Genomic DNA, 25,961 nt, shown 5'->3' with positions numbered 1-25,961 from the left:
TGTCCTTTCCTTCTTCTCATCCCTTTATCTGAGGGTGGTCTGTTTTCTGAAAATGCAGAGAGAAACAATAATTATTTGTTGGAAGGCTGTCGCCAGGCTCTAAGTTACCAAACATGATTTATAATCCAGAGAAGAATGATCTGTCCACCTGTAGATTTGTACTGACTTCCCTATAGAAGACTGACAGGTAGGGGACTGTTTTGAGAGCTGAGTTTGTCTTATGTTGCACCCAATAATTCAAAGCTATTCAAAGTATTTTCCTGAGTCAGGTGGCTTAAAATGAAAATGCCACAACTGTCAGCGAGAACAGGGAGCAAGATCAATACAAACTGCCACCACTAGAGAGACGTGGGGGGCATTAATTTAGCACTCTGTGTTGACAGAGGAATACATTTTCAGAGGACTTGCCAATACAGACCATTGTGCAATGCAGGAGTATTTAGTGACCCTTTTCCTGGAAGGAGGGGCAGCAATCCTTTGGTTTTATCTGCCACGGAGCATATCACCTAGCAAATCATATGAACACCAGGACCTAGGACCATAAGGCAGGACTTAAATCACCTTCAAGACCAAGTTTCTCCTAATTATGTATGCTGTTTTCACTCTAAGTGTGGCAAAGTATGATAATTGCTCAGTCGTGTCCAATTCTTTTGCCACCCCGTGGTATAGCGTGCCAGGCTCCTCTGTCCATGGAATTCTCAGGCAAGAATACTGGAGTGGGTAGCCATTCCCTTCTCCAGGGGATCTTCCCAACCCAGGGATCAAACCCAGGTCTCCTGCACTGCAGGCAGATTTCATTGCATCTGTAAGGCTGTGTTAAGATATTCTGACACCACGTGAGTCATGATTTGTCCATGCATAGATTTATACTGACTTCTTTACAGCAGACTGACAAGTAGGGGCTTTCTTAAAAAATTATTCTGGTCTTATGTTGCACCTGATAATTCAGAGCATAAACTGAGGTCTCATTTATTCAGTCCCAACATACGTCTCTAAATTTCCTCTTCATTATCAACTATATGATTAACATAAGGAATGGTTCTTCCTCACCCACCCTGGAGTAGTTCAGATAACAAATAGCAAGAAGTTTAAATGCATGGATGCTTTCATGTGCAGCTTTTAACATGAGCTGTTTATTGGTCATCCAATTACTTAAGGGTCAGGAATTCATTCTTTTCATAATGTCCTACCAAATAGACTCATTAACTCTGCTATTATTTCTAAATTGCTACGCCCAGTCCATGAAAATCTGACTGGCGAAAAGGGCACATTGAGCTGGCAGGACACTCCGATATCTCTGTCGAGAGGTTGCTGCATTTGGCTTGTCTCTTTTTCCTCTGCCCAGCAAAGAGGACCTATTGATCACTGATACTCAGATCTGACCTTTCATTTTCGGTAGAGTTCTGGTGATGAGGATGCTCAAGCCGAACCAAGATTATTTGCCACGAGTTCTGCTTGTAAGACCGATTCTAGACTTCCAGCAATTGACCAAACCTCAGTCAAGCAGAAACATAAGAGTACCATGACTCCCAAGAAATCAGAGAAAGCGGGCCCCAGCAAACCCCCTCCAGGTGAGTGGCAGATTTATCGAAATTCACAAAATCTAAAAGGTGAGTGATGGTTTTCTGTTTTGTTTTGAAACTCACAAGCTTTTTTAAGTCTAGCATCACACTAAGGACAACAATCAGATAGGTGGTCCGATGACAACCCAGTGGTTTCCATGTGGCTCATTCAGGTTTTGGAGGGTTTGATGATCTGCTAGTGATCAGATTTATTTCAGAGAACATCAGGTTGAAGAGATGTGAAGTAGGCAGAGTAAGGGTCTCCACTGCCCACGCATTCTGCCCACTCATTGCCTTTGTGTGGCACTGGCTTAGAATGGCTGCCCTTTCACCTTTGTTACCCTTCTGGGGGGATAAAGGCATTTGGCCCCAGGTATCAAGTTTTATGACTCAATCCAGAGCATGAAGGGAAGCTTTCAAATGCATCTGAATGGCATAATTTACTGCCGAGAAAGAGAGTAATAAAGTCTTCTAGTTCTGTGGTTGTCCTCTCTGGGGGAAAAGAAGGGGAGCCTTGATAAATCCTCCCCTTTGTGCAATTTGGTAAATAATTCACTCTTTAGCTGCCTTTGAAGCAAAGACCCGTCCGCTGCTTCAGGCAGGAGCGACTTAATAGTATCCAGAGAGGGGATAAATGTAGCCGGAAGTTTAGAGTCCCTCAGGCTCATCTCCATTAGAGCTAACATCTGTAGGACAAACTTGATTCCTCTGGGGAACTGACGTGGAAGTTGGGATAGCCAGGCAGAAAGGCCCATCTTCTGCTTGCAATGGAATGGAAACGACCCAGATTAACTGCCCAAGAATTCGTAAATAGCATGCAATTTGTTTAAAAGCACAATGACTTTCTAATCCTAAATAGCTCCTGTTCTGCAACCACCCATCCAGTTAAGTCTGGATGCATTTTTAGACAATGGCAGCTCTCAGATTAACTAGGCATATTTTATAACTTTAATGAAGTTGGGAAAAAAAGTTGACTTCTGAAATGATGTCCTTTCAGGCAAAGCCACAACTCCTTTTCCTATTTAATTGGCCAAATTTTCTTTCACCTTTGGTGCTTTTAAAGCAAAAGGTACAATGAATGGGTGAAGGAAGGATAAACATGGTTTAACACCCCATCCAATTAAGAGTCTTCACCAGCTCCTCTGGATTCACCACTGCCTGGGGCAAGCAAAAATTCTAGTTCTGGCTGAGAGTGATGGGGAGAGACCCACCAGTAGCAGTGGACACTATTGCCGCTCCTGATGCTGTAACCACAGATATTGGTCGTCTTAGCCCAGAGCATCTTTCCTACCTTTCCATTGGCTGAAAATAGATGTGTGAGCAGGCTTCTCCATTGTAATGTAAGTGTGTGGAATAAGTTCGGTCACATGCTCACTGATGTTCTTGCCTATGACTGTCTTAGGCTCCATCATTAAAATTTGCCCACATCTCCTTCTCTGAGAATGGAAAACCTATATCATGCTCAGAAGTGACCTCATGTTTCTTCCTAGTTAACAACTGCTCATTTGAAGTGTTTTAGTAGGAATTAGGTTTTTAATTCGACTGTTTAAGAATGAAATAGGGCAGATAAGATCACTCCTCAAATATTTCAAATACACGCTGTCATGGATCAAACTGAGGACGTCTTTTAAAAATTGAATTTAAGTTTAAATAATGGAGCTGTAATCACTCGTTATAATTTTTAGCCTTCTTGCTAAAACTGGGTAGCCATTTGCATGCTGTGTTTTGTCCTTTGCAGAGATAAATCATTCAAATGGACAGTTCAGGCCCATTCCACGTTTAGTTTGTCTGATTAACACAGATGTTCTTCCAACTGAGTGAACTCCATATGGAACTTACAACACTGACAGGAAAGGAAAATTAACTCACTTTCCATTCTATAAAACCTCAAATTTTAGGAATTACTAGGCTGGAAAGCACCAAGGTATAGGCAAGAGAGCCAGGTTGGCAGAAGGATAATTATTTCACCAAATAAGAGATGTTACTTCCCCAATGGCTCAGCAGCAATCTGCCTGCCATGGAGGAGACATGGGCTCGATCCTTGGGTCAGAAGATCCCCCGGAGAAAGAAAGGGCAACCCAATCCAGCATTCTTGCCTGAAAAATCCACAGACAGAGGAGCCTGGAGGGCTACAGTCCCAAGGGTTGCAAAGAGTTGGACACTACTGAGCAACTAAGCAAGCAACACTTGGAGTAAAAGACTTTAAAAACCACCTTGATAAAAAAAAAAAAAAAAAAAAAAAAATCCACCAGCTTTAAAAATAATACAATAAATAAATTTTAAAACACCAGCTTTATTAATTATAGCTCTAGACTGTGTCCGAGCTCTTTGCAACCATGAGCAGGACCACTGTGGCCCAGCCATCCAGCGAGCATAAAAACCCTGCTGATTGATGTTAGTTACGCAGAAGCCAGTTCAGTTCTATAGCAAATTGGGTTAATTCGGGTGAACTAAAGGTAGAGTCTTGGTGTGTTGGGATCCACTCGTTTCACATGTGCAGTCTCACCCACAGAATTCCTTTATCAGTCCAGTGAAATGAGAGCTATGGACAAGGCAATAACTTAAGCTGAGTTTATTCAGGCAAAGTTGAGTCCAGTGGTGGTGACAACTCAGAACATTCTGATAAATACCCTGCTGTAATAGAAAAAGAGGTGTGGGGACCTAAAGTATCTAGGACACATCCATCCAATTCAGTGGGTAAATTCACAGGCTCCTGTTTTCCTCCACTTCTGCGGGAAAATAATTTTCTAAAGCATTTTGGGGGCCACCCAAAAATTGCAGTGAGTTACCAAAACTTGCCGTGTCAGACCTGAGTTCTACGCAAAACTAATTCCATTAAGACAGTGGAATTCCTTTGCTCAATAGGCTAACATTCCATATTGTGTTATGCCACACTTTTCCCGGATAAAATAATTCAGCTGGGGAATGTGGCTTGACTTACGTGCAAACCTATGTAGTGATATTCCATTATAATCCTTATATGTGAATTATCATCTGGAATCCCTAAAACGGCTATTTACAAGAGAGGAACCACCAGTACCCGCTACTAATAGATTTATAACCAAGAAGGTCTCAGATTTTCATTGTAATTCACACTCTCTTAGGAGGAATTCATGCATTTTAAATTAATTCATATATTCCATGGAACTGTTTCTAAATGAGTTGGCTTATGATTCTCCTTGTCCCCTATCTCCGTGCAGTTGTGGGCAAGTGCTTTTGCAACAAAATGCTTGGATTAGCATCTGGGCCCTGTTTCTCATTTGCTGTGTCCCTTTGAAAAGTAACTTCTCTGTGCCTCAGTTTCCTCATCTGTAAAATGGCAGAGCCTGGGAATCAGAACAGTTCCTACCTGCTAGCATAGCTGTGAGGATTCAATGATAAAACATATTCTCAACCATTAGAATGGCCTCCAGCACCATAGCTCATATATGATAGCTCATGTATGATAACTCAGTTGGTAAAGGATCTGCCTGCAATGCAGGAGACCTGGGTTCGATCCCTGGGTTGGGAAGTTCCCCTGGAGAAGGGAAAGGTTACCCACTCCAGTATTGGGTGGAGAATACTGGCCTGGAGAATTCCATGGACTGCATAGTCCATGGGGTCACAAAGAGTCAAACATGACTGAATGACTTTCACTTTCACTTCACTAAGGCATCCTGCACACAAGAGCTTTATTCAATAAGGAGAATGGACTAGAAAATTTTTTCTATCTTTATGTTAACTCCTCCCCCCTCCTCAGTCTTCTTCCCCTTACCAAAAATCAGAGTTGTACTTTTAAACACCTAACACAAACACAGGCACAGACACTTTTACTACACCCTGAATTTCCAAAGCAAAACACCAAATGGAAAAAGATGAACAATCAGAAAGCATTCACCAAGCCAGAGATTTGCTTTCCCTCCAAAAAGACATGAAAAACTCAGGCAGCGAGTCAAGACTCAGCTGGGCCTAACATGCAATCGATTCAGAAATCCTATTTCACAATCAAGGTGAACATGGATGCGGAGTGAAAAATAAGCCTGGCCCTGTTAACATATTCTTCTTTCAGAAGCAGAGGGAGGAGGCTTGGGGATTAGCCTTTACCAAAGGCCCAGTCTGTACCCAGGATCTGAGTCCTTCCATCGACCTGTAGGAACCAGTGGGAAGCAGAGCAGACAGCAGGCCAATTAAGTGCACGGAGCTGTGGGGGCCACCGGCTCCTGGACTCCTGCCTGTTCCCAAAACACCTCCCAGCCCTGTCCTGACTTGGACAGGAGCTGCCTCTCCTTTCCAGGACATGTAGAGCCATCCAAAGGCCATTGTGCTGTGGGGGGTCTGGCACCCAGAGTCCTAAGATGCTCCTGACCCCCAATGCCAGGCTCATAGGAAGTAAAAGCCCTTGCCTGCCCTCTCCTCTCACCCGGAGCCCGGGCAGAGTCCCTCTTGTTATGTGCCAGGAAAAGTGATCTGGATGGAGTCCGGTGAGCCTGCTTCCAAAATCTTGCCCTTTAAAACAGAGCCAAATGTTCTGATATTCTCCTCACTTCTTATTGAGTTCAGTGTTAGTCATTACCAGATACAGATTTGTAGGAGTAGCAAGACCTAGTCAGCCTAAGAGTGGGCTTATGATCGAGACTAAAATGAAGAAAAAGCAGTAAACTCATATTTTAAAAGGTACACCTCTAAGACAACTGTGGTCTCTTTTGGATTGGGAAATATTCACTTGAAGAGCAGCCAGGAAGAGAAATTTGAGGGCAAATCCCAAATCTTCATAACTTACCTGGCAAGTCAGTTCTGTTGAAGATTCCCTGAGAGGCCAAGAGGAATGGGTTTCCAGGCAAGTCCAGCGGCGTCCAACAACTTTCCAAGCTGTCTGCCCAAGTTAGAAAACAACTGACATAAGCAAATGCTCCTATATTTATAGGCTGAATCTTAATTCTCAGTCCATATATGGTAATGCTCCTAAATGAAGGACACAGGTATCACAGAGCCTGGAATTTGAGGTCCTGGTTCAGATATCTGGTCTACTTTACCCTATGAAGATTAACTGGCAAATTCTCCAAACTCAGTTTTCTCAGCAGTAAAATGGAGTTGTTACCAACACCACAAGGTAGACATGAGGACTAAAATCCTGGGTACAGACTGGGCTTTAGGTAAAGGTTAGTCCCAAAGACCCCCTCTACTTATGAAGTCTGCTGCCAACACCGTAGGCTGCTCCCAGGTTAGCATCTGTGTAAGAGAATAGCTCAACCAAAGATATTTTAGTTTGAGATGTGACAGTTCATAACCTGATTATTTAAAATGTTTAACTCTTTGATTATCAATAAAGTCATCCATCTATACCCCCAGGACTTATGGGATATTAGCAACACATTCAACTTGCCCCCACCATCTCAGAGTGCATGGCACAAGGGGCCTTGGTTTTCCTGTTCATCATGCATTCAGTCAGCACTTCACTATTCACTTACTGCCTGCTTATCTGCCAGGCACCACATAGATACTGGGGATACAAGAATCAAACACACAGGACCTGCCTTCCAGGGGCTCACAGCCTAGTGGGAGGGTGGGACAGCAACACACCCTGGCCAAGGTAAGTTCTAAGGATGTGTTGGGAGGGGCCTGTGGGGCAAAAAATCCTGAAGGAGGGGATTTAGCCAGGGCCAGAGGAGGAAGGTGGCTTCCCAGGTGGCTAGGGGTAAAGAACCCGCCTGCCAATGCAGGAGACACAGGTTCGATCCCTGGGTCAGGAAGATTCCCTGGAGGAGGAAAGGGAAACCCGCTCCAGTATTCTAGCCTGAAAAATTTCATAGACAGAGGAGCCTGGCGACCTATAGTCCATGGGGTCACAGAATCAGACAGGACTGAGCGAATGAGCACGGGAGATTAAAGCAGGAAAGGTGCACCCAGCAGGAGGTGCTGAGTACACAAAGGTGTGGGGGAGAGGACGAGGAAGAGGGAGGAGAGAGAGAGGCCAGACAGACAGACAGACGTGGAGGAACTACAACGAGTCTAGGGGCTCACAGTATCTCCAGACAAGGAACAGAGGCATCACCTGAGAACTTGTTAAAAATGCAAGAACCCCAGCCCAGCCTTACTGATGCAGTACCCGCATGTAACAGGCTCTCTGGGAGATCTGTGTGCACAGGTTGAGTTTGAGAAACTCTGGGTCAGGATCAGGCTACAAGTTAGGAAGCATAAAGTTGGTGCCCTCCAGGTAAGCAAGGACTCAGCTCCCGAGGGCCCTGAATGTCATGCTGGGGGTGATGGAGCAGTGGATTAAGCAGGAAAAGGACTCTATCAGATCAGCGTTGTTAGCAGCTGACTGTGACCAGAGAAGGGGGTTGGCTAGGAGGGTGAGGGCAGACAGAAGCCAGAAGACCAGATTATCCACAACTGCAGTGGACCCAGAGAGACCTGAGAAGGGCTTGACCTGGAGCAAAAGCAGAGGGAGAGGGCCTGTGCTAGAGGGGTGTTTAAGGAAGTAAGCCTGGAAGAATTTGGTGAGGGTCAGGAATGGGGAAAAGGAAAAAGGAGGAATCAGAGAGATCTTGGATTTCTGGCCCAGAAAACTAGGCCAACGGCGGCTGCCTTGGCCAAGGCTGAGAAATCAAGGAGAAGGCAAGGCTTATTCTGTAGCTGTTGTCTTTAGGAACATCCTGGTCAGGCCAGGAGATGCCAGGAAGCACCTGGTTACCCAGGTCTGCTGCTCAGCAGAGAGCTCCTGGCCACCAGGAGGAAGCCAAGGGTCTGCAGGGAGTAAGAGGTGGCTGAAACCACAAGAGTGTCTTCCCTGAGAGAGTGGACGGAGTAACGAGAGAGATGGTGCAAGAACAGTTGAGGAAGGAAGGGAAAGACAACTACAGAGAAAGGTTCCAAGAAGTAGGAGCCACTCCAGGAGCCAAGAGAGGCCTTTGGAAATGGATGGGTAAGCTCCTACAACACTTTCAAGTGCTTAAGGATTAGAGCCCTCCATTATAGGTAATGGCTCCAACGATGGCTTCTTAGCTTTGGAACTGAGTTCAGCCATAGCATTTCCCAAACTCTTCTGTTGCTAAGAATCTCCAGGGCTGTCTTTTATAAAACACACACCCCTGGGGCCTGTCCTGACTCAGAGCATGTCTCTCCAATGAAGGGGCCGCAAAGCTGGTTTTTTAACAAGCTCTACAGGTGATTCTCATCATAAGTTTGGGCCACTGTCTCATAGCCTTGCTTCTCAAGCTTTAAAATTCTCCAGAAATACCTGGGGACCTCAACAAACCGCCGGTTATGGTTCGGTAGGTTTGAATGGGCAGCAAGTCTGCATTTCTAGGCAGCTTCCAGGCGACAGCCGCACTGCTGTGGTCTCAGGACCACCCTGGCAGGAACAGGGCTAGAGAGAACACCTGTCTCATTTTGCAGGCAAGGAAACAGGTTCTGAGGCGGTAAGCCGTCAATCCAAGGTGACCCAGCTCGGCAAGCGCCAGAGCGGAGAGATATGTCCTGCCTGAGGGGGGTCTCTCTGGATCGTGACTCCATCAGGCGCCCATATTCTGCCTCCAACAAGGATGGCAGATTGAGTGTGAGGTTAGCAAACAAATCATTAACTTCACTTGGACCCCTCCCTCCTGTCCACCTGCTTCTTCCTGCTTGCCCCCTCTCGCTGCCCGTGAGCCCACCAGGATGTCTCCGCTCCTTTCCCTTTTCCCCCCAAGCCTCCCCTCTGCAACAGAAAGGCCAGATTAGGGCATGACCACAACCTCCCAACCGGGGTGGGCAGCTGGAAGAGCGGGGGAGAGAGGCTTACCTAAGTGAGACCCCGCGGACCACCATATGTTGCTGCCAGAACAGCTAATTAGACTGGCTGTGGGAGAGGAGAACGGCCCGTGAGCTTCCACATGGGAACCTAGTGGGGAAGAACTTTCCTGCATCTGTTGGGGACGCCAGAGACCACTGGCCAGAAAGGGGGGTGATGGTGATGTCACTGCCCTGCTTAACTCTTCAGCGACCCTGAGACCCAAGCCAGGCACCTCCTAGGCAGGAGCTGGGCACTCAGAGATGCCATCCAGCCCTCAGGAATGATTTTTTGAGTTTTGATTCATTCATTGTCCTTCCCCCCCCCCCCACCCCGGGGCGAGTGTTCCCTCCTGACTGCTTTTTTCTTTTGTGCAGGTGACAGCAGCGAGCACCCGCTGTTCTGCGTCGAATATTCCCCTTTCTGCTCCGTCTTTGCTTTCTCCCCTGTCCTGCAGCCCAATACCAGTTACTGCTGCCTCCTCCTGCCGCTAGTGCCACCTGCCTCCCCAGCGGCGGGCCAGGACACCCCACCACACCTCCCTCCAGCCCCCTTCCCCCACTTGCTGAGCCCCTCTCCTTCCTCCCCGGGCCCCGTGCCCGAGTCTCCAGCCACACTGTGCTACTTCCCCATCTCCAGCCCCAGGCCCATCGAGACCCCTGTGCTATGCCTGCCCGGCCCCCGACGGCCCAGTAAAATCTACCTCGTGTGGTAAGCGGCCCTCGGCAGGGCAGCGCGCACAGCACAGTGGAGCCGAAGAGAAGGGGGGAGCCTCAAGCTTCCGGAGGGCAGGTGGACAAGAGGGGGGCCCATGGCAGGCCGGTGTGGTGCGTCGGGGAAGACCAAACAGCTGCAGCCACTTCACTCAGCCTTCTCCTAGCACTTAAAGGAGTGAGCGACCAATAAAATCCCATCCTCCCTCTCTCAGTCTCTTTCTCTCTCTCTCTCGAGACTCATTTGATTTCTTCACGCCTGTGTCTGGCACAGTTTGGATCATAACCACCAGAAACCCAGTAGGCCCCTCCGTGTCCAATCGTAGTCCTGGAGGCATGGCCATGCACGCAGAGCCGGCCCTGAGAGGGAGGCATCAGAGACGGGACTGGGTGGGGGACGTCCACGCTGGATGTGAGAGCTCAGGACCACACCGGGGAGGGACAAGTGAAAGGGCTCAGTCACTGTTTATGTTTTCTTTCCTGACTACTTATTAGGCCCTACATCTCTCCAAATCAAAAAAAATCCCACCTCCTGTGTTCCTAAATAAAACACATTTATGGTCCATAATTAAGCTTTCATTAAGATCTCCTCTGGGGATGTGAGACAACACACATTTCCCAGCATACTCAGACCAGCAAACAGACACAGCCTATTATTTGTGACTGTACAGAAGGCTGCCTATTCCACCAGGGCAACATCAGCTCTTGCGGTTAAGCTGTAATTCTGCCCATGATCCAAAAGAAGCAATAAAACCTTTTCAAAAGGCATCTCTCAGGCAGAATCCTAGGCACTGGGCAATAAAGTGGAGATGGTGTGTGGGGGGCGGGGGGGGTACAGGTTCAGGAATTGTATTTCTCTCTCCACCTTCCTTTTCGACTTTGTCTATCCGGAACTGTGTCTGTGTATACAGTGATGTGAGGAATTAAAGGATGATCAGGTGCATGGAATTAACATGGGCCACTAAATGGACTTGCTTCTCAGTTGTCAGGGGCCTTGAGGCAGGTGGGGTGGGGGGGTTGTTTTTTGTAGGTCTTTTCCTTCTCTTGTGTTTCCTGCCTAAAGAAGTTTCTTCAGTATTTGTTGTAAAGTTGCCTTGAAGGTGCTGAATTCTCGTAACTTTTAAAGCTCTTGATTTTTCCATCAAATCTGAATAAGCGCCTCACTGGGTAGAATATTCTTGGTTGTAGTCTCTTCTGTTTCATTGCTTTAAATATATCATGCCATTCCCTTCTAGCTTACAAAGTTTCTGCTGAGAAATCAGCTGTTAACTTTCTGGGTTAACCCTCGTATGTCATTTATCATTTTCCCTTGTTGCTTTTAACATCTTATCTTTGCTTTAATTTTTGTCAGTTTGATTAGTATGTGTTTCAGCATGTTCCTGCTTCAGTTTATCCTGCCTGGGACTCTCTGAGTTTCCTGGACTTGGTTGAAGTTCTATTTTCTTTTTCATGTTAGGGAAGTTTTCAGCTATTATATCTTCAGATATTTTCTCAGGTCCTCTCTCTCTTGTCCTTCTAGGGCCCCTATAATGAAAATGTTGACATTTTTAATGTTATCCCAGAGGTCTCTTAGGCTGTCTTCATTTCATTCTTTTTTCTTTATTCTGTTCTGCAGCATTGACTTTCACCATTCTGTCTTTCCCTCAGTTATCCTGCTATTGATTCCTTCTAGTGTATCATTCATCTGTTTTGTTTCTTCTTTAGTTCTTCCAGGTCTTTATTAAATGTTTCTTGCATCTTCTCAATATTTGACTCCATTATTTTCCCCAAGATCCCAGATCATCTTCACTATCATTGTTCTGAATTCTTTTTCTGGAAGGCTGCCTATCTCCACTTTATTGTTTTTCTGGGGTTGTATCTTGTTCCTTCATCTGGGACATAATCTTCTGCCTTTCTATTTCTGTGATTTTCATTCTGGAGGCTGCAGGATTATAGTTCTTCTTACTTCTGGTAGATGAGGCTATCTAAGAGGCTTGGGCAAACTTCCTGTTGTGAGGACCTGGTGGTGTGTAGAATTGAGGCTTGCTCTGCAGGGCAGGGCTGTGCTCAGTAGAACTTTAATCTGTTTGTCTGGTGGGTCTGTGTTCCCTCCCTGTTAGTTTTTTGATCTGAGGCAACCCATCCCTGGAATCTACAGGTTATATGGTAGAGCTAATGGTGATCTCCAGGGTGGCTTATGCCAAAGGGTACTTCCTATGACTGCTGTGGCCAGTGCCTTTGTCCCTGTGGCGAGCCACTGCTGACCCATGCCTCTGCAGAAGACCCTCCAACATTAGCAGGTAGGTGTGGTTCAGTCTCCTGTGGGGTCACACTGCTGCTTCTCTGAGTCCTAGTATACGCAAAATTTTGTGTGTGTCCTCCAAGAGTGGAGACTGCGTTTCCCCTGGTCCCATGGAAGTCCTGCAATCAAATCCTGCTAACTTTTACAGAGAGATTCCCTGGGGATTCCTAGTCCCTTTGCCAGATCCCCAGGCTGGAAAGCCTGACATGGGGCTCAGAACCTTCACAACGGTGGGAGAACTTCTGTGATACAAGTGTTCATCAGTTCTTGGGTTGCCCATCCAGTGGGTATGGGACTTGATTTTATCATGATTGCACCCCTCCTACCATCTCATTGTGGCTTCTCCTTTGACTTTGGACGTGGTGTATCTTTTTTTGTTGTGTTCCAGCATCTCCCAGTCAATGGTTGTTCAATAGTTAGTTGTGATTTCAGTGCTTTCACAGGAGGAGGTGAGTGCACACCCTTCTCCTCCACTATCTTGAACTAATCTCCAGTCATCAGGGTCTTGTATAAATATAAGATTTCTACTTTTTTTTTCCCTTTGCTGGTCAAATTAAGAACTATTCAGTCAACAGTTGGTGTCCCAGCAATGTCAAGACAATTGAGGCAGACACCTTCTATGTAAACAGTTGTTTGATTTCTTTGCTACTGGAGGCATCCCTTTGCCCAGATACTAGAAGGAATGGGTTTCATGGTGCCCAAAGCAAGCCACATTCTTCCCAAAATTCACTGACAAACTTCAGGTTGATAGGTTGCCTGGCAACAAAACTTCTGAACACAACTTGCTCTATCCTCTGTAAGACAAAGGCTTTGTCTTACTACCTGGAGAGGAAGTTATATTTTACCTTTTAGTGTCAGTATAATTTAGTCTTCCTAAAAATTAATATATGTAGCATGCTACCATGAAGATCATCTTAGAAAGACCCCCATGGCCTGAGGTTATGTTCACTTTGGATGTGAGTAAGGTGATTAGGAACTGGAATTCATGTATTGATACATACAAACTAGGCACTTTGTGTGCTGCTAGCCTGTCCAACTCTTTGTGATCCCATGGACTGTAGCCTTCCAGGCTCCTCTGTCGGTGGAATTTTCCAGGCAAGAATACTGGAGTGGGTAGCCAGTCCCTTCTCCAGGGATCTTCCCAGTCTGCAGATTTAACCCAGATCTCCTGCACTGCAGGCAGCTTAGGTCCCTTCATTTGTAACTGCAGATGCAGATGGAAAAGAAGGAATATTTCATAAGACTTTGCTTTCCATAGAACCTAAAAGGGTATCACAGGGAAAAAGTCAGTGGTGCAGCCAAGTTAGATTATAATCTTTAGGCCAAAATGTCTTACTCATCTTTGTGAGCCCTTGGATTATTACACAGAAAAGGCATTTGCTGAACAAACTACAATAAAAAAGAGTTGTTATTTGTCTTTTGGATTTTATAATAGGATTAAAGAAGAGAGCAAGAATTATACAGGAATAAAGGCTGCTGAATAAGTTATCCTGAACCTATAAAGCCTGCATAATAAAACATTTCTGGTCAAATTCAGTTCTCTCAGGGGAGTGACATCAGATTTCCAATTATTATTGGTAGTGTTATTATCGCTGTTTATGGTAGAAGCAGCAGTTACCGTTTTTATCAACTAATAAGCACCAGACACTGAGTTAGACCATCTACCTACATTATTGCTAAACTTCACGATAACTCAACGAAATGAGAACTTTCCTGTTTTACAGTTGTAGATACTGAGGTTCAAACTCCCCAGAGTCAGAGGACTCTGGCTTCACTACCAGCAATGTTTTCTTCACTGCCAGACCCGGTCAAACCATCTCTAGTTTTTTTCCGTTTCATTACTTTAGTTTGCTGAGAACTCAATTAGAGGAGACATGGTTACAGAAATCATTTTGGAAATCACTTAAGAGATCCGATGCCTTGAAGAAAGTACTTTTTTGAACAGGAAAATAGACTAATCTGTTATCTTGGGTTATCTGGGGGTGTTCAGCACAAGGGAAAAAAAAAATGGTGCTACTTTTGGAATTCCACACAGTTTTCAGCTGAATGCACCTTCTCCAGCCCTATAAAACATACTAGGTGGTGGTTGTTTGTCCTGCCAGAGAGTTTGAGAAAACACACAGGCTGGCTAAGACAGGGTCCTCATCCTTAAGGAGCTTACAGTCTAGTTGGAGGGAAAAGACACAATCCTCAGGCAATCTTGGAATATTTAAATACTAAAAGCCCTAAGGACCCTGAAAGTTCTGGCCAAAGCAGACTTGTAAAACAGGAAACAGACCTCCAGGGACCTGCTGGCTGGAGCAAGCTAGTGCAGGCTGGCTGGAGGAAAAAGGCCCTCTGGGAGGCAGGGGGTGTAGGGGTGTGGATGGGGTTGGGGAGTAGGAGGGCTGCTGCCTGGGGTGTGAAGGAAGTCTGAATATTCGGCTGGAAATCAAAGTAAAATCCTCATGGGAAGGACCTTTGAGCCAGGTCCTGAATATCCATTGGACTTGGCCTGCACCCCAAGCCTGCCCCTTCCCTGGTCCTCCTGTTTCCTCTTCAGTAAAGAATGATCCTGCTGTTTCCCCGCCCTGCTGCACCCATCTGTCAGGTGCTAAGCAGGGGGCAGTTGATGACTTCTGAGAGCTGCAGAGAAATAAGGCCTCAAGTGATTGGGAGAAGCCTATGCGCCAGAGGAATGCAGCTCCTGGGGTGGGGGTGGGGGGGGGGGTAGGATCCCCTACTGTTAAGCCCTCCATCCCTCTCTCTCACCCTCCTCTCTCCCAACTCAGTCAGTGAGATCCTGTCTAATCACTATCCTACACCCTCCAAAGAATGTGTTCTCATTTTCTGGAGAATTCTCTTTCTGGTCATGCCCACAACCTCTCTGGGCTCCACTGACGTGCCCTAAGCTGGAACCCACACCACCGGCAGCTCCCCCTTCTAGCAAGTTCCCCAATGAGGGCCTGTCAGGGAAAGTAGGTTGTAGCTAATCATAGTTTTAAACCAGGCTTCACGGGCAGCCAAGGAGAACTTCCATTCCTTTCCTCAATCTGATTTAAAAAGATCCACATAACCACAATTTACACTGTGGGACATAAATCCAGTCATCTTCACGTGCCAAGGAAGGCTGTTCTCTTGCATACAACTCAGAGACCCTTCCCAGCTTTACCCCTTTCCTCCTTGACTGGTGGCTATTTGTGAAAGTTCTGAACTGTCCAAGAGGAGATGAGCCAGGCAAATTCTCCTGGAAGCATTTCATCTAGAAATTCACAATCTAACTGCCTGTGAACTTGAGAACTTGTAGAGATGCTTGGAAAACAGCAAAACCCTTTTCCCAAGCTCACATGCACTGAGACTTAATACATGTGAAGAGGAAACTTGAGATTATTCATACCAATTAGCAACCTAATTCAAAATGTGACTTTAAAAAAATATATTACCGGTAACTCAATTCGACTTGGCACTTCAGTTACTGTCTTCCTGGGAATGTATCAACCCCACCCAGTGGTGGGTAACACACAGCAAAAAAAAAAAAAAAGGTCCCCAGATGCTTGGAATCTTTCTGGAATGCCATATTAGTTGCTAATAAACAACCTGAGGATATGAATGTGTAGGTGCAGAACAGACTGTGCTTCATGTTTAGATAAGGACATGGGGAGCCGGGCTTTGTGTGTCCCAGAGGTAAAGGCTCTTGATGGTTTTACCAGCAAGTCCATCCCAATATCTATGAACTGGAAGCTAGAAATTTCTTAGCAAAAGGAAGGACCCCCTTGAGACTCCACATGGCAGGTGTCAGGGGGTGCTCATGAATGGTGATCAGAGCCTTGTGAAGTAGGTATTATTATTCCCATGTCACAGGTGGGGAAAACTGAGGCTCCCGGAAGTGATCTGTCCAAGCCCATGTGGTTACAAGGTCATCGAACCAGGGTTCAAATCCAGCTTCACCCTCGCCTCCTGTTTTTTGTTTTTTTTTATTCCCTTAACCGCCTTCCCCACCACAGGCCCTCTGAGCAGTCTTTCTATGAAGATGTTTTCCTATAAAAAATTATTGAAAAGATTTTGCACTTTTCAGCAGCCCAGGCACCACAGATTTTATCAAGGAAGAGGAGACCAAACCTGGGGAGACTGACAGTCAGCCCAGAGATGCAGAGCCCACGATTGTCTGGGGACAGAAGCAGACAGAAACTGCAGCGGCCTGGGAAGGTACCTACCCTCAGGGGAATAGGTAAGGATGCTCATACATCTCTGACCTCAGAGACTGATTTGAGCTGTTACATGGTGAATTCCATGTGCTTTTTATGTGAAGAGAGTGTACCTTACAATGAAACACTTAAAAGGTTTTAAAAACAAACTATTGGATCCAGTTTCCTTCTCCGAGGGAGGCTGGTAGGAAAAGGCAGGGCGGGGAGAGTTTTCATTTTCTCTGCCATTACTCCATAAGCAAGACCATGAAAGGTTTTCAGTGGATGGATGCCCGCCGTTAGGCTTCTGAAGAGGGTATTTTGGTGGTGGGTGTTAGGTATGGGAGTGGGTGGGGGAGGGGGAGGGTAAAGAAGTAGTTTCCAGCTCTGAGGATGTCTCACCCCGCCGCAGTTCCCCACCCGCCTCCCAGGAGGGGAGGATAGAGGTCTGTGGATGGCAGACAATTCACCTCCCCCAGAGATTTTCTCCCTTCTGATCCAAGGTGTCAAGATCTTAATGTGTAAGAAATAACATAGAGGCGGATATAGGCTTTATTTCAAAACACTGGTTTGGCCGACATCTCTTTTGGTCCTGAGCATTCATCCCAAGGCCCGAGCCACGCTGTTCTGCTAATCATGCTGTCCTCTCCTGCGGTGGCAAAGGAAAGGAGGAATAGGTCCTAAGGAGCCCCCGTGGGCATCAAGGAAGGGGACACTTGACAACCCACCTTGCCAGCCAAGCACCTGTTTCATCCCCTTGGGGGAGCCAGTGAGCATCACATTTCCTCACCACCCACTGAACGCAGGAGCCTTTACTTAAAAGGTCGATGTGTACTGTGGTGGACACAAGTAAATATAGAACATACACTTGGATGGCTTGAAGTTAGGGGTGATTAGAGCACATGTGACTCTGTAACAACTCAATGTCCACAGGCCCCCAGTGATCTAATGCCTCCTGGCAGGAAGGGCGGACCTCACTTCTAATTCCAGCCCTCCTTCCTCCCAGCAGTGCAGCCTGGGGTGGTCAAGAAGCCAGTCTGGGTTACAATGACCATGTTTTAAAATAAGGATAATGAAATCTACCTCATTGCCTCGCTAGAATAACGAAAGCAAGTGCTATTCTCAGCAGCACTTGAATATCGCGGGCACTCAGCTACGCTAGTTTCTCCTGCCATCTCCCCAACAGTCCTCAGTAAACTCTGAACTGCTGTTTGGAAGGTGAGGTTCCCCATGCATCAAACATTTCTTGACCCACCAGGCTCATCTAATCCTCCACGTGTGCCCAGAAGATATCTTCCATTATGCTGAGATTCACTGAGAATTTGTCCTGATCTTCTATTATACCCCTGACTCCTTATCTTGCCTCTAATCCTTTTTTCCCCCACATTCCAAAGTAGTTTGCAAAATAAATAAATAAGTATAATAAAGTCGTTTGCATAAGTTGGAGTAGGAGCCAGATGTTTGAATTGTGTCAGCAAGAGATCCAAAGCAAACGTGACAGAGAGCTAATATATTGAAAGCGCTTACAAATCAATAAGGAAAACATGAATACCTAATAGAAAAACTGGGGAAGAGGCACTGCAGACAGTTTCACAGAAGAAATAATACAGGTGGTTAACAAAATCTGGGGTGGGGGGTGACAAATAAAAAGTTCAAGCTCACTCAGTAGTAAATGTAAATTTACAAGAGATAAATTTGGCCTACCAAATTGGCTAAGGTCTTTTTCTAGAATAATGCTCAACGACTTCCCTGGTGGTTCAGTGGTAAAAAATTCCCCTGCTGATGCGGAAGACATGGGTTTGATCCCTGATCCAGGAGGATCCCACAGGCTGCAGAGCAACTGAGCCCATGCCACAGTTACTGAAGCCTGTGCACCCAGAGCACGTGCTGTGCAACAGGAGAAGCCCACACACGGCCCACTAGAGAGTAGCCCCTGCTCACCCTAACTAGAGAAAAGCCCACACAGCAATGAATGCCCAGCACAGCCAAAAATAAAAATAAATAAATATAATAAACAAAATTATATAAAAAAAAAAAAAGCTCAATACTGATAGTGAAACTGCTGCTGCTGCTGCAGGACACACTTCAGTCGTGTCCGACTCTGTGCGACCCCATAGACGGCAGCCCACCAGGCTCCCCCATCCCTGGGATTCTCCAGGCAAGAACATTGGAGTGGGTTGCCATTTCCTTCTCCAATGCATGAAAGGAAAAGTGAAAGTGAAATTGCTCAGTCATGTCTGACTCGTAGCAACCCCATGGACTGCAGCCTGCCAGGCTCCTCCGTCCATGGGATTTTCCAGGCGAGAGTACTGGAGTGGGGTGCCATTGCCTTCTCTGATAGTGAAACTACTGACTAACATTTCCCAGGTACAGATACTCAGGTGCTATGCCAAGCCCACAGCATACATTCCCAGTAACCACCACAGTTAGGAGAGATGCTTTCATATCCTACCTGGAGGGTCACTTGGTCCAAACTGGAATTTGGCAACCTGTGTCCTAGTCTTTAGAGAGCTTGCAATTCCACTCCTATGAATTTGTTCTAAGAAAATAAGACCTGCAGTCAAGGAGGTATGAGCGAGGATGTCTATCATGGTGTGATTCCAGCAAAAATCTGGAAACAATCTACATACCCAACAGGGAAGAGTTTGTATAATGTACCCTTAGAGTAGAATCATTATCATGTTCTTAAAGAATAATTAATGGCAGGGGATAATGCTCACATAAAAATGTTTAGGGAAAGAAAGCAGGACAGAAAATTGTATATATCCAATACCCAATTTTGTTTTTAAAGACAGTATTTCTAGATAAGCAAGCCCTAGGTTGCAAATTCAAATGTCTTCAGGGGACAGGTGGGAAAGGCAAGAGAAGTACCTAACAAGGGCTAGGATGCTTGCAGTCAACCAGACACACTCCACCTGAAGGCAAGTAACTCATTGTTCAAATAGACAACTGCAAAATAAAAATAGCCCGGGGTCTTGAGTTTGCAACCCACCTCTGAATTCCAGAACAGTAGTGATGTTCCTCTGAGTTTCAGATACTTGGTGATTTTTACTTCTTCTTCATCCTCTTGTATCTCCCAAGTTTTCTACAATAAACATCAACTACTTTTATTAATCGGAGGAAAACAGTTAAAAGTTTATGGCTGTCAAAACAGATGAAACTGTTGGTCAAGCACATGTAGAAGTCTAGAACAAAGCCACAGCCTTCGGCAGAGAGGTGCTTTTTCTGGTTTCATCTCATTGCACCTACAACATTCAGTCGCACCTAGTGGGGTTCCTGGAAACAGCAGGCCCTCTGCTCACAGCTGGAGCCCATGCAGGGCCTCAGAAGCATCTGCAAGGCCTGATCTGCGAAAACTACATCCCTGGACATATGCAGTCGAGGGGTCATCCCAGGCCTGGAGCTATGAAATCTGCTCCCTATTTGATAGACACAAGAAAAAGGGTTAAAATAGCATAACATAGAATAGCACAGTCTGCCACCTTTAGGGGAAACACACACGCACACACACCAGCGACTGAATTTTTAAAGAGGGAGGCAGCTGGGATGATGAGGAAGGGTGGAGACGCGCTCCCTGGTGTTTCTGGAATCTGCACCGCTGCAGGGCCGCACTTAGCCTGCGACTCCTCCTGACCCAGAGGCCCGTGTCAGCGGCTTCCGTGAAATAAGCTGTGGCTCCTGCTGTTTCCAGTTTCTGGGTTTCAGAAGCTGCTCAAGCTGATTCTTGTTAGCTAGCTAGCTAGCTAGCTGATAGCCTGTTGCGGGGGTGGGGGCGGGGGTCTCCCGGAGCCTGAACTAAAGAGACTCAGGGCAGAGGAGCGGCTCTGTGTGTTCAGGGGACAACCAGAAGATTCAGGTCTCAGCACTTGCTAGCTAATCTCTGAGGCCCTTGGACTCAGTCACTTGAGTCCGACTCTTTGCGACCCCACGGACTATAGCCCGCCAGGCTCCTTTGTCCATGGGATTATCCAGGCAAGAATACTGGAGTGGGTTGCCATTTCCTTCTCCAGTCACATTCAAAATGAAAAGTAACCAACCAAAGACTATACTTCTGAATCCTCCACATTATCTTTTTCAAAAAAAAAAAAAAAAAATATATATATATATATATACACACAAAAAAAACATATATATGGACTTGCCTGGTGGGACAGTGAATAAGAATCCGCTTGCCAACGCAGGGGACACAGGTTTGATTCCTGGTCCAGAAAGATTCCTTATGGCACTGTGCAACTAAGCCCGTGTGGCCATAAGTACTGAGCCCACGCGCTAGAGCCTGTGCTCTGCAACAAGAGAAGCCACCACGATGAGATAGCCACACCGCAGCTAGAGAGTAGCCCCTGCTCACCGCATCTAGAGGAGGCCCACATGCAGCAGTGAAGGCCCAGTGCAGCCAAAAATAAATAAAAATAGCAGTGTGTACATGTAATATACACATATTTATACATACACACATATGGTGGCATAGTGGTAAAGAATCTGCCTGCTGATGCAGGAGACACAAGAGATGTGAGTTCGATCCCTGGGTTGGGAAGATCCCCTGGAGGAGGAAATGGCAACCCACTCCAATATTCTTGCCTAGAAAATCCCATGGACAGAGGAGCCTGGTGGGCTATAGTCCAGGGGTCATGAAGAGTCAGACACGACTGAACACGAGCACAACAACAGATATATATATCAGGAGAATTCAGATCGCTACATAGAAGCATTTGTTCTTTAAAAAGCCATCAGCCCAGCCTGGGTGGACACACAGCTCCATTCCTGTATATCCACAGCCACATGCCCAGAGCATCCTAGAATCGCTGCTTTGTCTCTTACTGGGGTTTATAAAACCCAGGAGGAGCCTGATAGGAAAGCTTAACTGATTTCCAGAAGAGCCAATGAGTAAAGATTCTCACTGTGTCCCTGAGTGTCCCATGCAGTTCACAATAAAAAGAGGCTTACAGAGGGACCAGGACTGGTGCTCCCTGGGATACACCTCCATTAAAGTGAGTCCGTATGGACTTGGCCTTTAGCTAAGCTGGACACTCAGAGGATTTGCATTTTGCCTGCCTGAGCTGTTACCACACAGGCCTTCCCAAAGCTGTGGAGTCCTGGCCACCCTACAGGGTGAATTGCTTTAGAAACTGAAGGAAAAGGACAGTAGCACCTCACCAGACCCTGCAAGACAGCAGGGAGGGGAACGGAGGAGGGGAGGGTGGGGCGGAAGGAGGGCTGATGGCAGGAGGGAAAACAGGTGAGTGGAATCAGAGAAGTAGGTCCAGTGTTCTGTCCACACTATGAGGGTAAAAACACTCAGCAGTTCACACGTGATGAATGAAGTAGATTCTTATTTTCACAAGGAAATTGTTTCTTCAGGAGCAACACAGGGTAGTGGTTATGGAGACAAACTGTAGCATCAGGCAGACCTGAATTCAAATGTTCACTCCATCACTTACTGGAAATAGGATCTTGGCAAGTTATGTGACTTCCTAATGTATATAGCACAGTTAGCATGCTGCCCTCAATAAGTCGTGCTTATTCATTAATTTTACAAGGTAAATTTTGACCAAACCATTTCACACTCAGACGATGCCACCCATTTAGGCACTCACCCTCTCTTCTCTTTCTATATCTCCCCATACTTTAGATTCAGGGGACAATGGAGAGGAATTCTATCATAGCCAGAGGTCACAAATTGATGAGGGGCTAGTGACAAAGGGGAGATCGTGATTTCATGAGAGAGCTATGATTTTATCTGCACGGAATAGTAAACGTAACCACAATCATCAATCTAATGGGGCACCAGTTTCTAGAGCCTTCCTCCAATCTGCCACAGTGGACCATGCATTTCTTAAGGTTCTGTGAAGCTGCGTGTGAAGCAGGAGTATCCTGAATGTATGTTGGATGAACTGGGATGGGACAGTGCTGGTAGTTTCTGTAATAGTCATTCCTGGAGTGCTGGTTTTCCTTCTCAATAAAGACTGGGATGAATATGAAAATCATATTCATATTGAATGAGAGGTTTTACTCATCATCAGCCCTGACTGATATGGGGGCTGGACAGTCTTCCAAGAGTTTCTGCAGAAAAGATCTGTATCCTCAGGGTCACTCTGCTGCCCCAGGACCAACCTGAACTCCACAAGTATGCAAAACAGAATTTGTAGGTGGTAAACTGAGGCCATGGACAGAGAAGCCTGGTGGGCTACAGTCCATGGGATCGCAATGAGTCAGACGCGACCGAGTGACTCACACTTTACTTTTAAACTGAGACTGACGCCCCTGTACACTCCCAGTACCTCCAGCCACTTTAACCATGCCCATTTTCCTCTCCAGGGCTTGTTGGTTGCCTTATAGGACCCTCCCATTAGGTATTAAAAGGTCTTGCATCAACGAGCACCTACAGTAAAATAATTAAGCTTGTCTTTTCTCAATGCAGATCCAATAGTTCAACAAGAACATCCATGGGCAAGTGACACCAAGCTGAAGAGGCCAACACGAGAGAGAAGAAACTTGGTCCCATCCTCACAAGTAATAATGGTGATGGAAAACACCCCCACTGAAGGAGCCAGAAAAGGAGACCCAATCGCGCTCTCCCAGAGCGAGCCACACCCAGCCCTACCCCAGGCCTTCCAAGGAACACACAGTCCCCAAGAATTGAGCGAGTCCTTGGGGATACCACTTGCAGCCAGCACCCTGAGAGGGCCAAGAAGAACCACGTTTCGGTTCAGAGATGAAGACTTCTATTCCATTTTATCCTCAAACCCTGGAGGAGAAAATGATGACACAGAAGAGGAAACCCACGTGGAGGAAGCACTTTTGATGGCTGGCATGCACCTGCCCCATTCTCCTTCCAGTTATAAGAGAAGTAGATTCCTTGGGACACTGGCCACTCAGGCCAAAAATAAAAATTCTGAAGAAAATCCTGCACACTGCAGAGCGAATTCTATAAGGAGGAGTGAGGCCAGCCATGGCTCCTTAAGAATTAGCAATGCAATGGAGCCAGTGACAGAGCAATCTTCTGTCAGGCAAAGGATATCTCAAAACCCTGGGTTGTCTGATGGGGGATCTATTAAAAGGAAAGACAGCAGTGACAGTGAAAGTGAGAAAAAGGCCTCTTATTCATGGGACACCCATTCCGAACCCAGCCTGGAGGATGACATCAATGCTGAAAATGTATCCTATGATGGTATCTCTGTGGAAGAGAGGCCTTGGACCCATGCTTATGAAAGAGACTGGCAAGCCTGTTTAAGTGAGTCTAGTAACCCTCTTGATTCTTTCCTTGCTGGTAGACCGACAGCTCCAAGATCATCAATGAATTTGTCCCATAACATGCCTGGATCAGTCACACATTTCACTCTGAGAGATGATGCTCTGGCAGACCTGCCCCCACCATCTACCTTAGTTCCCAGTTCAGACTCGGAGGGAAGTTCCAGGTTTGGTCAACCACTGTCCTCCATTAGAAACAGGAATCTACTTGCTGGTGCTGAAAATTGCAGTTATTTTCCAGTAGATAGTGCACATGAACTTGATGTCAGGGCAGCAGAAGATGTTACTTCAACAAGCCCGTCTCAGGAGGCTCCTAAATTATATACAGACAATCTCTTACCGAATCCTCAGGGTAACTTGTCCTTGATGGAGTCTTCCAGCTCCTCCCCATCAGGAATGAATGTACAAGGCCACTTGCACGTGGCGCGGTCTCTGCAAGAAAATATACCTTTTACACTCTTTGCAGTGTCTGAGTTCCCAAACCAAAATGAGAATGGGAGCAGAATGGAGTTCCCTGGCTTTTTCAATGCAAAGGGAACCCCTAAAATGAAGACGGATCCTGAGAAACTCAAGAAAATACAAGAAAGGTGAGGGGTTTTCATAAATGTATGAATATGCATCTATATTTTTAAAATTCCATTTCTCTAATGCCTTAAGCAGTGCTTTCCTAAAAAAGGTTCATGGCATTTTAAATCACAGGTAAGCCCTTCCTTGACATTTTAATGATTGCTTCTTTCAAGAAAATTGTCTATTTTGTTACTTTTAAAATATATGCCTTTACAAAGAAACATTCTGTGTTCCAGCCCAATGTCTTCAGTATTCCCAAAGTGTTTTTTTTTTCCTTGCATGCTATAACTGTGAGAAAGGAAAGTTTGCCAGAAAGAACGTCTTTTGGCTGCATTGCATGTCTTGCAGTAACTTACTTTCCTGACCAGGGATTGAACCCATGCCGCCTGCAGTGGAAGCACCAAGTCCTAACCACTGGACAGCCAGGGAAGTCCCGAGGGCTTTTGACTGTTACATAGGGCTTGCCTTTACCCACTCCCCCACCCCCAGCAATTAGAGATTTTTACAAAAAGGTTGCTATCTCCCCAGAGAAGGAGCCACTCAGCACTTGAAGTTCACCAGCTCTCCCCCATGGGACTCTGCGCAAATCCAACCAACAGTTCTAGAATTTGAATCTTCCAAACTACAAGGACAGTCTCAAACAGTTACCATAGTTACCTCAGTTCTCTGAAGGGCCACACTGGGGTGATCACTGCTTCCATTTTCTGTGCTGTTTCTCATGCATGAGAAAGAGAGAAATCAGATCTTTTTTGAATTGCTCTTTTCTTTGATCTCTCCTTTCTTGTGAGATGATTTGGGGATATTCCACAACTATGAAATGTGATACTTTTTAAAGCCATCATTAAGCATCATGTCAGGATTCGACCATTTCACTCCTCCTAGGGGTTACCATGCCCTGATGTTGGCTTACTGATCTGGAAAGTGGTTCTTCGAAGGCAAGCCCTCTTTCTTGTGTGTTAGTATGGCTCACTGGGCCATTAACTTATTAATATTCATTTGCAAGTAAGAAAATTCCATGGCAGTGAATTTGAATGCAAAAAGGAGGAAAAGATAAGACTTAAGACTTAGAATGCACACACACTCCTATAGCTATTCTCCAACTGCAGGGATGAAGTTAACTTCCTTGTTAGTGGCATTTTTTTTTTTTTTTTCCATATCAAACTACCAAAAGACTGACCCAGGGTTAAGGGCCAAAAGGTCTCAGCACCAATCCATCCTCATCTACCTCAAAACACAGTTTTAAACCCACTTGTCAAGGGTCTGGACTTCCATCATCCCAAAGCAATGCCTTTGGGTGAAAAAATGACTTCTGTTAAAAATCCATCTACATCTAGGTGTAGTAATGCATTAAACAGCTATTTGTGTACTGTGTTTATCAGACACTCTCTTTTTCTGTATATGATAAACCTTATGCCGTTCTAATTATTTGAAAAACATTCATTTTGGAAAATATTAAAAATACAAACTTAAAAGAAAAATCACCAATAACCCTATAATCCAGAGAAAAGCACTGTGAAAAACTTTGTTTCCAGTCTTTGGTCTTTGCATATAAATGCAGTTTTTAGTAAACATGGTCATATTTTATAATATGACTTAAGATTTCAAGCCCATTTCTCAATGCCACTTACACTCTTTAAACTTTTCCCTTGATTAGTTACATACAAATAAGTATATGAC

General features: G+C 45.7%; 1 protein-coding gene across 1 annotated transcript in view; it reads left to right on the top strand.

Moving 5' to 3' along the window:
- MARCHF10 (membrane associated ring-CH-type finger 10) overlaps nt 1-25,961 on the top strand; it is a 96,976-nt gene that overhangs the window by 47,706 nt on the left and 23,309 nt on the right. Inside the window, exons 4-6 of the mRNA XM_061144313.1 lie at nt 1,400-1,571; nt 16,361-16,513; nt 22,888-24,304. Coding sequence (XP_061000296.1) covers nt 1,400-1,571; nt 16,361-16,513; nt 22,888-24,304 — 1,742 coding nt within the window. The remainder of the gene's footprint in view (nt 1-1,399; nt 1,572-16,360; nt 16,514-22,887; nt 24,305-25,961) is intronic.

This window comes from Dama dama, chromosome 5 (genome assembly GCF_033118175.1).
Source record: "Dama dama isolate Ldn47 chromosome 5, ASM3311817v1, whole genome shotgun sequence".
Classification (NCBI taxonomy): Eukaryota; Metazoa; Chordata; class Mammalia; order Artiodactyla; family Cervidae; genus Dama; species Dama dama.
The sequence above is the reverse complement of the archived record's forward strand: the minus strand, read 5'-3'. Positions and strand labels throughout refer to the sequence as shown.